This window comes from Cebidichthys violaceus, unplaced genomic scaffold, assembly GCF_023349555.1.
Source record: "Cebidichthys violaceus isolate CVI_PGR_0920_01 unplaced genomic scaffold, fCebVio1.0.p SCAF_1, whole genome shotgun sequence".
NCBI lineage: Eukaryota > Metazoa > Chordata > Actinopteri > Perciformes > Stichaeidae > Cebidichthys > Cebidichthys violaceus.
Window position 1 is genome coordinate 15389095 of NW_027176262.1, and position 12641 is coordinate 15401735.

Sequence of the window (12641 nt, forward strand, 5' to 3'; positions counted from 1 at the left end):
TAACTGATGAATGTGTTTTGTGCACGGTCAACCAATACAAACAGTAATGCACTGTGCTATTCTGGTGTTGCGCCATCATCATACTGCATTTCATTCATTCATATACATTTCAACATCTATGATCATACATTTTGTGAGACAGGGAATGTGTGTGACATTTTAAGAGTATAAAATTGTATAAAGAGTTTGTTTGTTTGTAAGCGTAGTGACAACAATTAGTCTGCTTCAGAGAAATAAGCACAGCCATCATTGTTTTACACTGTAATATAACCAGATGACACAGGCACCCTTTTACCGTACGAAAACACAGTATGTACCAAACCATTGTGAATTGTTCCACTCAGAAAATCTAGACAAGGCCGTGGAATTGAGTTGAACAGAAAGGCCCAGCTCACAGCACACACCACTTGAATGCAAAGCAAGAACATAAACATGGGACGATCCGTAAGTGCTCATAAAAAACACGGCATGTCCACCATCTCATCCCTGGAGAAGGAACGTGCTGCAGCAGAACGGTTCATCCGAAGCGGAGCTACACACATAGCAGGACCCTTTGTTTACTGCTCCTACGGCCCAAACAGACCAAACAACCAAGGAGAGGAGGCCCCTGCATCCAGGAACGATTAATAACTATTGAGCATGTTTGGTTTCCTGTGGCTCAGACACTGATAGGGAAGGCAGGCAGACAAAGAGGAGACACATTAAAGCCAGCCAGTAAGGTCAGTTTACTCCAGTCAATGACTTAAGTGGACAGCAATGGCCTTGTAATGCAGTCTGGCCTTTCTTCCACAGCCTCCTGCAGCAGACGTGGCAGGTAGAGCCAGCAGGATGCAGGGGCTGTGTTGTAAACAGTTCCCCCGTGTTGAGCTTCAGATGGAGGGCCTCACATCATGTCTACAAGCAGTTTAGTCACAATGCAAAGCTTGAGAGAACAGCAGGCCTTGGTGGCTGGTTGTACTGTAACCAAGTCAAACCGAGTCACTGACCATGTTAATGTCAATGGGTTGAGGAAAAAATACATCTCTTAGTTGATTGGTGCTGTTTGTTTGCGCTACTGCACAAAGTAGAGATCATTCGGTTCCATAGGAAATACAATAATATTTCACATGTGATGACAATCTACATGAAATCTAACTTTTGTGTGATATGAATAACAATTGATCTTAAAAAAAAAAAAAAAAAAAAAATTCTTCATTTTCTGGTCCAGAACTTAATAGCAGGTCAGAAAAACACGCCTAAATAACAAAAACGAGAGAAAGTGTCCCACTGGTACATAAATGATGTGCTTACTTTTGAACCAGGGTGCTCCTGAACTGTGCATATGAAGTACGATAGAAAAACAACTCTAAGTGTTAAAACACTTTCTTACTTGTGACGAAGAACTTCTTCGTGAAGGTGCAGCTGTCAAATGCAGCAATCTTCTCTTGGAGGCTCACAACAAGAATACTTGAAGAGGAACAAAATAGTCCATTATTAGAATGAAAATAAACATGAATCATAAAACATGACTTGTTTTTAGATCAGACATACTGCTTGTTGCAGTGGAGATCATAGATGGGCGTCTTGAACTGAATTGATTTGACCATTTCCCCTGTCCGTAGAGAATACAGGTCAACACAACAGTAGGGAGGGCTCGTCCTGAAAACACAAAAACAAAAACAAATGCATTTAGTCAGTCTCTGAAGAATTCATGCAGACCTCAAGTAACTAATGATACAACTTCAGGGCGGAATACAGACACTTGTGATGAATGATAACTACTGATATATTCTGACACAAAACTACTGTTGTTCTCTGTTCAATTCATAGTGCAATCAGGACTGCACATATACATTAATAACAAGTCGATTTTGTGTGAAGGGATCCTTTAAAGCCACATAAACACTCAAAGTGGGAGCATACCAATGTGAAAAGCAAATTGATTTTAGAGGGCAAGTTAGGTGGAACAGTTGTTACAGTAAAAATAGAAAATATAAAAATAATATATAGTTCAGGTTACATTTGGGACCATGCCAAACTAGTGTAACATTTGAAAAATGACTTTGCTAAACACCTTGAGAATCTCTGTTGTCATTGCCAACATCGTGGAAGTGCACCACATGTACAAGAAGCCTCTCTGTCAACACAGCACAGAAGGTGAGGGAGCCTGTCCAACATGCTGCTCGAGGAAAATCTAGACATAAATCTTAATCATGTGCTTTCAACAGTGTATTTAGTCTGTGTTGTGCATACTGAGTGCAGTTATATGCCTCATCAGTCTCAGCATGAACGGTTTTTGAACAATCAGGAGAAATTGGCTGGAACATAGAGTTTCAAGGACGCTGAATGTTTGCTAAATGTGTGTAAATTTGGAATGACTATAAGTGGAGTTATTAATGAGAAAAGGGACATGTACATTGTGAAAGAATAAAAACACCTGCATGCTAGCATTGATTATATTTAGATAGTGAAGGTTAGGAAGGGAGATTAGACTGATTTCATTACTTGATCAATGAGGAAAGCCCCTTCCTGCACACACCAGACAGTGCAAGACACCATTAGGAAATAACACGTTTAACCAGCTGACAGCTGTTGCCAAACCACCAAGGGAAATCTGGGCATTGTTCAAACGACATGCTCGAGAAGGGAAGACTTTCTTCCACTACAGCGAAACACAGATGACCTCAGCCATGCTGAATATTCCGGCAGCACACCATGTTCCACTGACAGACTCCACTGTGACGAGGACGGTCTGCCTTCTGTTGCTCCTTTTCTTCTTTATGGTGGAAAGAGATCTGCTTCTCCCATTAAAACGCTGACACATGCACACGCAGGGTGACAAGCCAAGTGGAGAAAATTCCATTTTATAATATATATTGGAGTATAGCAGAGACATCAAAATTAGGGGAAAGTGTTTATGATAATATTTTAAACTGATCAACAAGCAGGATTGATCAGATGGCTGAGGTGAGAAAGTATGTTGATTTAAACTTCTCTCTCAAGCTCTCTTTAGTCTTTCTTCACTCAACATATTTTGTGTGAACAAGCAAGTGCCATGTCCTGTATCGTCTGTACTAGAGATGACTCTGTCTGTACTTGATGTAAAGACAAGGCCCTGGACCCACAGCTGAGTGCATTTGAGTATGGTTTGAGTATTAGTTTAGTGGCTACACTAATACATTAGAAGATGTCAGTGTCTGGAGAAAGATGGTCATTATCTTGCATTAAATACCAATAAAATAGATAAAAATGCAGATTATTTTAGGACTAAAAACATAAACATTAACCCCACTCTCCACAGACCAAAAAAAATCCACAACAGAAATGCAACACTTTTCCTTGTGTAGAGTAAATTGACTAGAATTGCATTTTGTTGTGCTACCCTAGACCATGATTGTAAGCTGCAGCTGATACCAAAACTCTATCATCAAGCACTGCTTACACACACACACACACACACACACACACACACACACACACACACACACACACACACACACACACACACACACACACACACACACACACACCAAAGGTAGTACTTTGACGGACAATTGTTTTTTTCTAAATGCAAACAAAGACAAGGACACACACCCACAGATCTAAGATGAAATAGCTGTTGCAACAATATCCAACAACCATCTTGATGGCTGGTAGATGAGGTAAGCCCCCTGGAAGTGTATGTGCAGCGTGTGTGTGTGTGTGTGTGTGTGTGTGTGTGTGAGACACACTGCTTGGATGTTAGCGCAAGTGTGTTCCTCGCTCCAGTCCCAGTAATACGTACTTGAGAAGACAGAAGAGGTGCCAGAGAAAGAAACAATCCCTGATTCATTTTTCCGTCCTCATGGTTAACGTCTCCTTCAACATGTCAAAGGTCCTCGCACTGCGAGCACGGCTACCATTACCGATCAAGAGCACAGACATTAAGATTAATACAAAAATTTCACCCAACGATAATTTACTTTTAGGCGGCTATATCATCGATTTCAGCATTATCAGAGTCCGATCAATCTAATTCAAAGCTCTATCCCGAAAAATGGGCCTCTAGAATTGATTCAAAGGGACCATGATAACCCACTATTATAGAATCAAAATGGCACAGGGTTCAATTGTTTTGCTTTTGCAGTATTTTAACAAATGACCCAGTTCTAATGGAGGCAATGCGGGGTCAGATGTAATAAGATTTCCTGATGCCGGGGACGTTGGGGCGTAGGTTGAAAGCAAGGCTAAATCACAATTATCATTATGGATCATGGCGGGATGTCAGTCCTTGCACATGTTAAGGTGACGCCGAGCACCATTCCCCAGCTCAGTAACAGGCCTATTATGATGGCCCTATTAGATCAATGTGTCAATTACTATTACTCAAACTGGCCCCTGGGTCTGAAAGGATACAAAACGAGGGAGATGGAGGAAAGGAGGCTTGGCTCATTTACTTCCTCTGATAGGACAAGAAGCTACTCCAGAAATTAAGCAGAAAATGGAGTGGCCCTGCCAGATATACAATACACAAGATGCAACATGATAATAGATCAAAGAGAGACTTCCATTAAGTTAAACTGTTGTTGCAAAACGCAATGTCATGAACTAAAAATGTTTTAATTAGAATGAACAACACTAAGGCACAGTATGTATGTGTATCTTGTATGGCTGCTTTGTGTATGTAAATTCATTTGAGAAGTGTGTCTTCTTTCTTTCAACAGAGGCTGTGCTAAGCACAGCAAAGCGTTAAGCTAACTGAACATCAGCACGCGATCATCACAATGTTAACATGCAGATGGCTGGAAGGCAATGTTCCCCATGTATCGTAGTTTTCTGTTTCAACATGCTAACATTTGCTAATTAGGACTTAAAAGAAAGTACGGCTAAGGAAATGCAGATGCAATTTTGACCAGATGATGGCGCTAGAATCTAGCGCCATCATCTAGCGGCTAGATGAAAAGTCCAGCTATAATAATTAATCCTGAGGGGAACATGAATATCTCTACTTAATCTGAAAGAAATCCATTAAATACTTGCTGAGACATAGATCATAAGTCATAAGGATACATCCTCAGAGAACCAAGAGCATCTGACAAACATGTAGATCAATGAGTAGATGTGGAGACATTTTACTAGATCAGAAAAAAACAAAGTCATTTGAATACATCCACTGGTGACCATGAATAGCTGTAGGAAACACGAAAAGATGTTGAGGGATTTCAAACCACAAATGTCAACCTTAGAAACCTTAAAATGAGACATTTCTAATTTTACATTGCGATGCTGTAAAGCCATCAGTAGGCCTACCTGCTGAGTTCTCTCTTTTGATTGGCCCTCCAGTAATCCCTGGCTGTTTGGCTCATTTTTCTGTCAGACTGCTCTGCCACTGTGCTGCACTGTACCAGATTTGGACAACTTCCAGACAAAACAATGTTTAATGTGACTTTTACAACCATATCTAAGTCTTAATTTTAGTTATGCAGCTGTTTACAATGGCCATTAAGGTCCATTATGGTTGGCACATGTCTTATTATTGTGCAATCATCATCAATCTATTCTGTGTACTTCCTCTTATATGAAACATGTTGACATCTGTTATTTTAATTTACACATCAATGCTGCACTTATTCCATGAGTACTTTCCCTCTGAGAGAATCTGCACACATCTTTTTATGAACGTGAACTAAACCAGCGGATCAAAACCGCACAATCTCATGTGGCTGAGGAAAGCATAGATGGAAGCCCAAGGAGGAATTAAAAAGCAGGCAAATAAAGTAATTTACAAGTAAGGGACGTCATCACATTTCCGACTGGTACAATGTTTTACAAGCTCCCCAAATACGAACGACAATTACATGCTGTGGAAATGCTAAACAAATACAATCTCGGTTTGGAAAGTCGAGGCTGGCTCTGCTGAAAAAGCTGAAACAGTAATGCTCCAACTGGAGACTGTAGACTGAAAATACTTCTGAGGATTATATTTTCACTGGGGTTCAACTGATGGAAGCTTGAATACGAAAATAAGAAAGTGATTTACTTTACCAAGATCCAATAGTTTATTCGAGTACTCATCATAATTGTATTCTTCACAGAGAAGATGAGCCTCTGAAAGCGCTGAGACAATGTGACACAAAGAAAAGCAAATATTGGTACATTCAAAGTTTTTGACCATAGAAACAGAAACTCATCAGGTAATCTTATAGTCAGTCTCATAATCTCTTGTAGCTGTTCTGGAGCTGTTCATACCACATTAACTTTATCAGAAGATGGAGATTGCCCAGTGTCATAGCATCATATATTATGTTCCAATTTGCACGTTTGTACTCGAGGGACCTCTTCAAATCAAATCTGCATCTACAATTCCATGACAACTGGAAGAGAAAAGCTGCATCGGAACATTCTTTCCGTACTCCCTCTTGCTATTTGTTTAGTTTTTTATTCCCCCTCCTCTCACTCTCAGCTGAAACCCAGCCCCCCCATACACAACAAACGCTGGCCACATCAGAGCTGGATAGGGGACTGAAGGGAGCCACAGTGATTCCGGCAAGCTGCAGGCATTAGTAGGAAAGTAATTAGGGTAAAAAGTTCAACCACCGCTCCATGTCTGCAGAGCTGCCAGAAATACATTTCCTTCACCGTTTAAGACTGCGCACACAATATAATGTCCAGTATTTTGGAAACACAGTGACCTCTGTGTTTTACTGTTTATGTATTAAAGCATCATATTCTAGAATAAGTGAGAAAAATAGTAAACAAAATTGTTAAGTCTGACTGTAAAAAAGGTTGTTTTAAAAATGTAAAATGAATACCAACTTTAACTTCACTGTAGGAACTACCCACCACCACCACCAACAATAACATCAAAAATTTAATTGGACACATGGGAATTGATGTATAGGCAATAAAGTCTGTACATTCAGCTTATTCCTTCTTCTTTTGTCAGCAGGGAAGTGGATATTAATATTCATTACCCAAACCAAAGCTTGCATTAGATCCAATTTTAGCAATTTTTGCCTTGTGCCAATTTTCTGTCTGACTTAAGTGGAAGCACTTGACACAAGAAACATCTGGTCATGGAGGAGTTCCTTCTTCTGCTTTAACATCTCAAAGCTGTATCTAGAAATGTTCAATCTAATTTCTTTGCTTTCTATCTGCTTGTGCATAAGGATACAGGCTAGAGGACTGCTTCAAGTCAGGATACATTTATGTGTTACAATGCAAATTACTTAATGATTATTTCATTAGGTGCTTTGGCTCTCAAAACTCACTTTCCAGCCACATCATAGAGTCCTGACTCAGAGAATGAGTAGGAAAAAGGTCAAAACTAAGTTGAATGAAGGCCCATATCCATCTCAGAACCACTCCTTTGAATCGTGCTTAAAGTTAGCATTGGACTGTAAACAGCCCTACCGTAGAGATCCCTTCCTACACTGGCTTCCAGCAGTACTTTGGAGTGACTTTGATGTCGCTGTCTTGCTACACTCTCACGCGTAAAGCAGAAATTATGATGACATTTTGTAGTTTTCCTGACAGTTGCAGTTTAGATAGTGGTCAAAACATTAAAAATGTGCAGACTTTATGTACATAGATAGTTAAATAAATAGATGGCGCTTAGTCAGACCAAAGTTAATACAATTTGAGGGAGACATAAATGTCTGTAACAAATTTCATGGCAATCCATGCAATATTTGTTGAGAATTTTCACTTAAATGTCAACCTCATGGCGGTGTTAAAGGAAAAGTCAGGGTATTACCTCAATCATTTGGATTCACACTGTGAGATCCATATGTCTGTACAAAATGTTATGCTGATCCATGTCAACCTGATGACGCTTCAATGAAAAGTCAGGGGATAACCAACATCCTGAGGACTGCGCTCCAGTGACAGCTGTAATTTAAAGCAATCCGTCCAATAATTGCTGAGATAGTTCAGTCTGAACCAAACAAGTAGACCTGCTGGTGGTCGTAGGATTACGGTCACTGGAACAAAGTGATGGGGCGTCCGATAATAAGCTCAATGCCATTGATAAGTATCTCCCCACCCACCAAACTTCTCTGCCTGAACACCATCTCTTGGCAGCTCCAGACAGTTAGGTCACCTCTGGAGATCTTCTGAATATTGGCAGAGATGGGGGTCATTTCCTAATTTTTACTCCAGCACCTAGAAGTAGGACCATGAATGCATCCAACGGTTTTTGGACAGTTACGACTGATATCTACTCTGGGACGTTAGAAAAATATTGGCCCTGCTTAGATCCACCAGTATTACTTCACCAAGCAAATGCTCCTTTATCTTTCCTACAACATCTGAAGAAAATTACATTAGTACTGTTGCACACTTTGTTAAATGTAAAAGGAAAGTTTAAAGTCTAGTAAAATAAAATATTAATTGCTTTGGCCACAGAGGCCTGGTAAAGGGAATGGGGTTGTGGTAAAGGTTTGAAAAGTCATTACTAATCATTCAGCTTGTCGAGTGTGTTTATATGCACTGCTTCCAGTCCTACTGAGTTTAATCTGACTTCCTATTTGAAGGGGGAAAACTGGCGAGGCAGAACACATTTTCGACAGACATTAAACAGACATGCAAGTCAAAATAAACGCTCTTGAGTGAAGCCTGAGCCCCGAAGCTCTGCCTATGTACTGAACAAGTGTGTATGAATGTGTGCGTGTGTGGTGCATTGAAAAAGGGGAAGTGGAAGACCAGATTACAGTCACTCTCATTTCCACACAGGGGCATGACAAAAGGGGCCGGTAACGATTTCATTAGAAGCGTTATTTCAGTGGAGAGCGTGATATTCCTGCACACAAATTGAAAACCAACTTTGGAGACCAGGATAAACTGTGTATTCTGTTCTGGTATGACTAGATTATCTTAGACACAGAGTAAAAGGGATCAAAATGCCAGGTGCATATGCAAGGGAGTGCACATAAAATTTGAGCTGTGAACATAATTCTTAGCTCTAACATACATAACTGTTCAGGGCTAACAACTGTTAAAAACTGACTTGGGACACACAACTGACTCTTTGCTAAGCCCCGCCCCTTTCTGTTTACCTCTCTTACTCCGTCAAGCTGTCAGAGGTAGCATGGAGCCCACACTGTCACTAACTGTACTCCCACAAAAAATATCAAATTTTTGGGAAAACGAAAAGCGAGAGAAGCAGACAGAAAGGTCTATAGTATGTGTTTGAAGGATAGATGCAGGATGTTGAACAGATTCAGTAGCAAAAACAGGTTCAAGAAAAGAAGATATCTGAAGCCTAGAGATCACCTGGCAATGGAGACAGAAGACTGTGGAATCAAGGAGCAACACTGTTCCTGCTGTTGCGCTTTGCTGCGTCTGTCCGTGTGTCATCAGTGTCCTCTTTTCGTACGCAACGTTATCAGTGATGAATATGTTTTCTTCACTGTCTGAGAAATGGACGTGTGGTGTGAGAGCATGTGAAAAGTGTGAATGCGCCATTCGCTAAATCCAAGCCCGCTGACGCAGGCTGGCATAGAGTCGCATCGCCCAACTCAACCAGGGTTCGACTATAAGGCTTTGCTCTATACACTCATACTATCGTTTCAGATTATTATTGTTTTAGAGGCTGGTTGTGTGGATTTTGACCGAGTTAAACGTTATTGCCTGGGGCACAACAGTGATGCTCAACATACGCTGAGTATAGCATACCATTAATGTTAACTAGCACTTCGATACTAGGCTAGCTACTGAAGGTATACTGAATAAATAAAAAAACAATGTTTGTTGTTGCAGGTAAAAAAAATGTTTTAAATGTTAATTTAATTTTAAAGTTACATGCACCAGTACCGTATCACAGAAAAATAATTTTGAGCACTGTAATCAATACAGCTTCACAACAACCCATGATGACAGTGAAAGTACAAATGAAATATGAGTCACTGATGGTAGCATCTAGTTTACGCGCAGATTAGGCTTAGATTGCAAGAGTGTGTGTGTGTGTGTGTGTGTGTGTGTGTGTGTGTGTGTGTGTGTGTGTGTGTGTGTCCGCGTGCCTCTGTGTGGTCGTAATGTGACAGTGAAGAACACCATAACCTCATGGTGGATAAAAAGCATCACTTCTCCAAATCCCCTTAATCTGGTGGATCGTTTTATACAAATGCTTGATGATTTCCATTTAATACACTTTAGAAGATGGATACATCCTGTCCACAGAGCAAAACATGTCATGAAAATGCACTGAAACACAAGGGCTTAGTGCCACAATGGGCTTTTGCCATCAAAAGTGTTTGTGTGTGTGTGAGCTAAGTGGAATTTTCTGCTTGCAACCATGTAATTAATAGCCTGCTTCCAGGAGATTTAAGCAGATTTAATGATAGGTGTTCAGGGGAATGAAATATGTTTGTCGTTCATATTACTTTGATTTTGCTTGCCATTGTGAGGGGCAGGAGGTGGCAGATGGCACCCAAACCGACAATGAACAGAGGTAAAGTATCAATGTCTTTGCTTGAAGCACTGCACTAGAAAGTAAACATGACCTGATGCCACCCTCTCTACCCGTGGCTTAATGGGTAGAGAGGGTCGTCCGGCAACCGCAAGGTCGGCGGTTCAATCCATGACTGCTACGAGTCCTGTGCCGAAGTGTCCCTGAGCAAGACACTGAACCCCTAACTGCTCCCCGGGCGCTTCTCAGCAGCCCACTGCTCCCAATAAGCTAGGGATGAGTTAAATGCAGAAGTTACATTTTATGTATGTGTATATATATGACAACTTTATTCAAATTTTGTTTATAAGCCAGATACACATCAGTCATGCTAGCGTATAACTTGAAATCGAAGCACATCAGCTGGAACGGACATTGTTTCTACTTTCAAAGAGACAATGGAGAGATGAGGTGCTTGGGTTTGTACATATACATGATTGTCCAATAACTATGTAACAAGGGGACTTTTTTGGCTGGTTCTATAATGCAACTGCAAAGAACTCAATTCATAAAACTCAATTCACGCCGTCTAATGCCTTAAAACGATGTATGCAGAGTTAACTGAGCTGTATAAATGACCAGCTCAATAAATTGTCCCTTTTATTTCCTGTAAAAACTCCTTAATGATTTAGAAAAGTTAAAAAAATTAGCCTTTAAGAGAACAGAAAAACCACAGGCACTCGTCCTCTAATCTGCAGTTTGTTCCGTTCAGAGGGCTACGATGCGCTTATTAAACGATTATCGATTCCTCTTGATGCGTCAACATTTTTTATTTCTATACATGGTGTATTTTTTCTCACTGTGACTACCTGCTACTTTTAAAACAGAGCATATTTGTAATGATCTATATTATCAAACAGATGAATTTACTTCCAATTTCTTTTATTCATACCATATTAGTAACAAATGGAAGCCATGTATCAACTGGAATGTTACATTTTCCAAAATCTTTCCCGGCATTCCAAAGTGACCGAACAAGAAAAGTACTAAAGTTGTGCCTGTAGCAGCATCCTTGAGCATGTTCTGAATCACCTGACATAAAAAGCTGCCCTTATTCACGAATAATTAACTTATTCACAATAAATAATAATGACTTATCTTCAACCAAAATGTTCCTGTTATGACCAATGAGCATATAATCCCTCAGACAAAAACAAAATTTTGTTGTATACCAAAATCAAAAACCGCTATGATGCAAAAACAATGCAGAATTCTATACCAGCTCTTATTAAAAAATAATGCTTTCTCTGGAACATGTGGCATAACCATAAATACGGTGATAAAGCGCTCGTTGCAACCCTACCGGCTTTCCTCAGTGATTCCATGACTTTAGAGTGTGAGTGATGGAATGTTGCATTTCGAATCCGAAGTGTGCAACACAGCGCAGAAGCCCTGGTTCTCAATGACAGAGAAGTAGTGCAAATCCTTCCAAATCAAAGAAGCCAAAATGCTTGCATATGCTATCTTTCAAGCCAGAGGGAGCCAGTCTATCCATATTCGGTCGCTCACGCTCAGCCACTTTTACCGAAACGCCGCTAGTTAGAATCAAAATGCATTGAAGAATCCATTTTTCCACCACCCCTAATATAAATGCAAGTCCATTTATTTGGTCATGAATTATGAAATAGTCACATTGTCAGATGTATAATATTATTTGACCAAACATGCGCAAACATTCTCCCATGCTGACATGGTTGAGTTGAGGACATTTATTCTGTGCTGGAATTTGCTGTTCCAACATTTACTGTATAAAAAGAAAATATTTTGGAGCATCTCCAATATTAACACAATGACTAACACCATAACTTTCACTTAAAGAAAACCCAGAGGCTGTTAAGTGTCCAAGAGACAGCACAGGACAGTTGTCAATATGTATCATATGTCAGAAGGCTTTCTAAAAAATATACATTATGAAAAAAAGTGAGTCTTGGCAGAATACAATAACTAAATAACAATACTGAATTGCTCTTAAGTTAGACCCACAATGATGAAATACTGTTCAAAGATTATGTTTATTAGAAGCAAGATGAATTTAAGTTTGTGCTCTTATAACTAACTTCACTGTTTGGGTTGCAGGGTGGTGCTTTCTAGAAACACCTGGACGTCCCCCTCTGGGAGATTGCTGGCAGGCATTATGACAGCTTTTGGGTTTCTTGAGTTCTGTGGGCTGGAAGGTGTGGCCTGAAATTGATATCACAGTATAATTTTGAAGGGTAACAATAAATAAATAAATAAA

General features: G+C 40.0%; 1 protein-coding gene across 3 annotated transcripts in view; it reads right to left on the reverse strand.

The window, feature by feature from the left end:
- bcas3 (BCAS3 microtubule associated cell migration factor) overlaps positions 1 to 12641 on the reverse strand; it is a 333801-nt gene that overhangs the window by 291263 nt on the left and 29897 nt on the right. For all 3 annotated transcript variants that reach the window (XM_068712400.1, XM_068712390.1, XM_068712409.1), the window contains exons 8-9: positions 1531 to 1638; positions 1370 to 1446 (exon numbers count right to left, since the gene is read on the reverse strand). In XM_068712400.1, coding sequence (XP_068568501.1) covers positions 1370 to 1446; positions 1531 to 1638 — 185 coding nt within the window. The remainder of the gene's footprint in view (positions 1 to 1369; positions 1447 to 1530; positions 1639 to 12641) is intronic.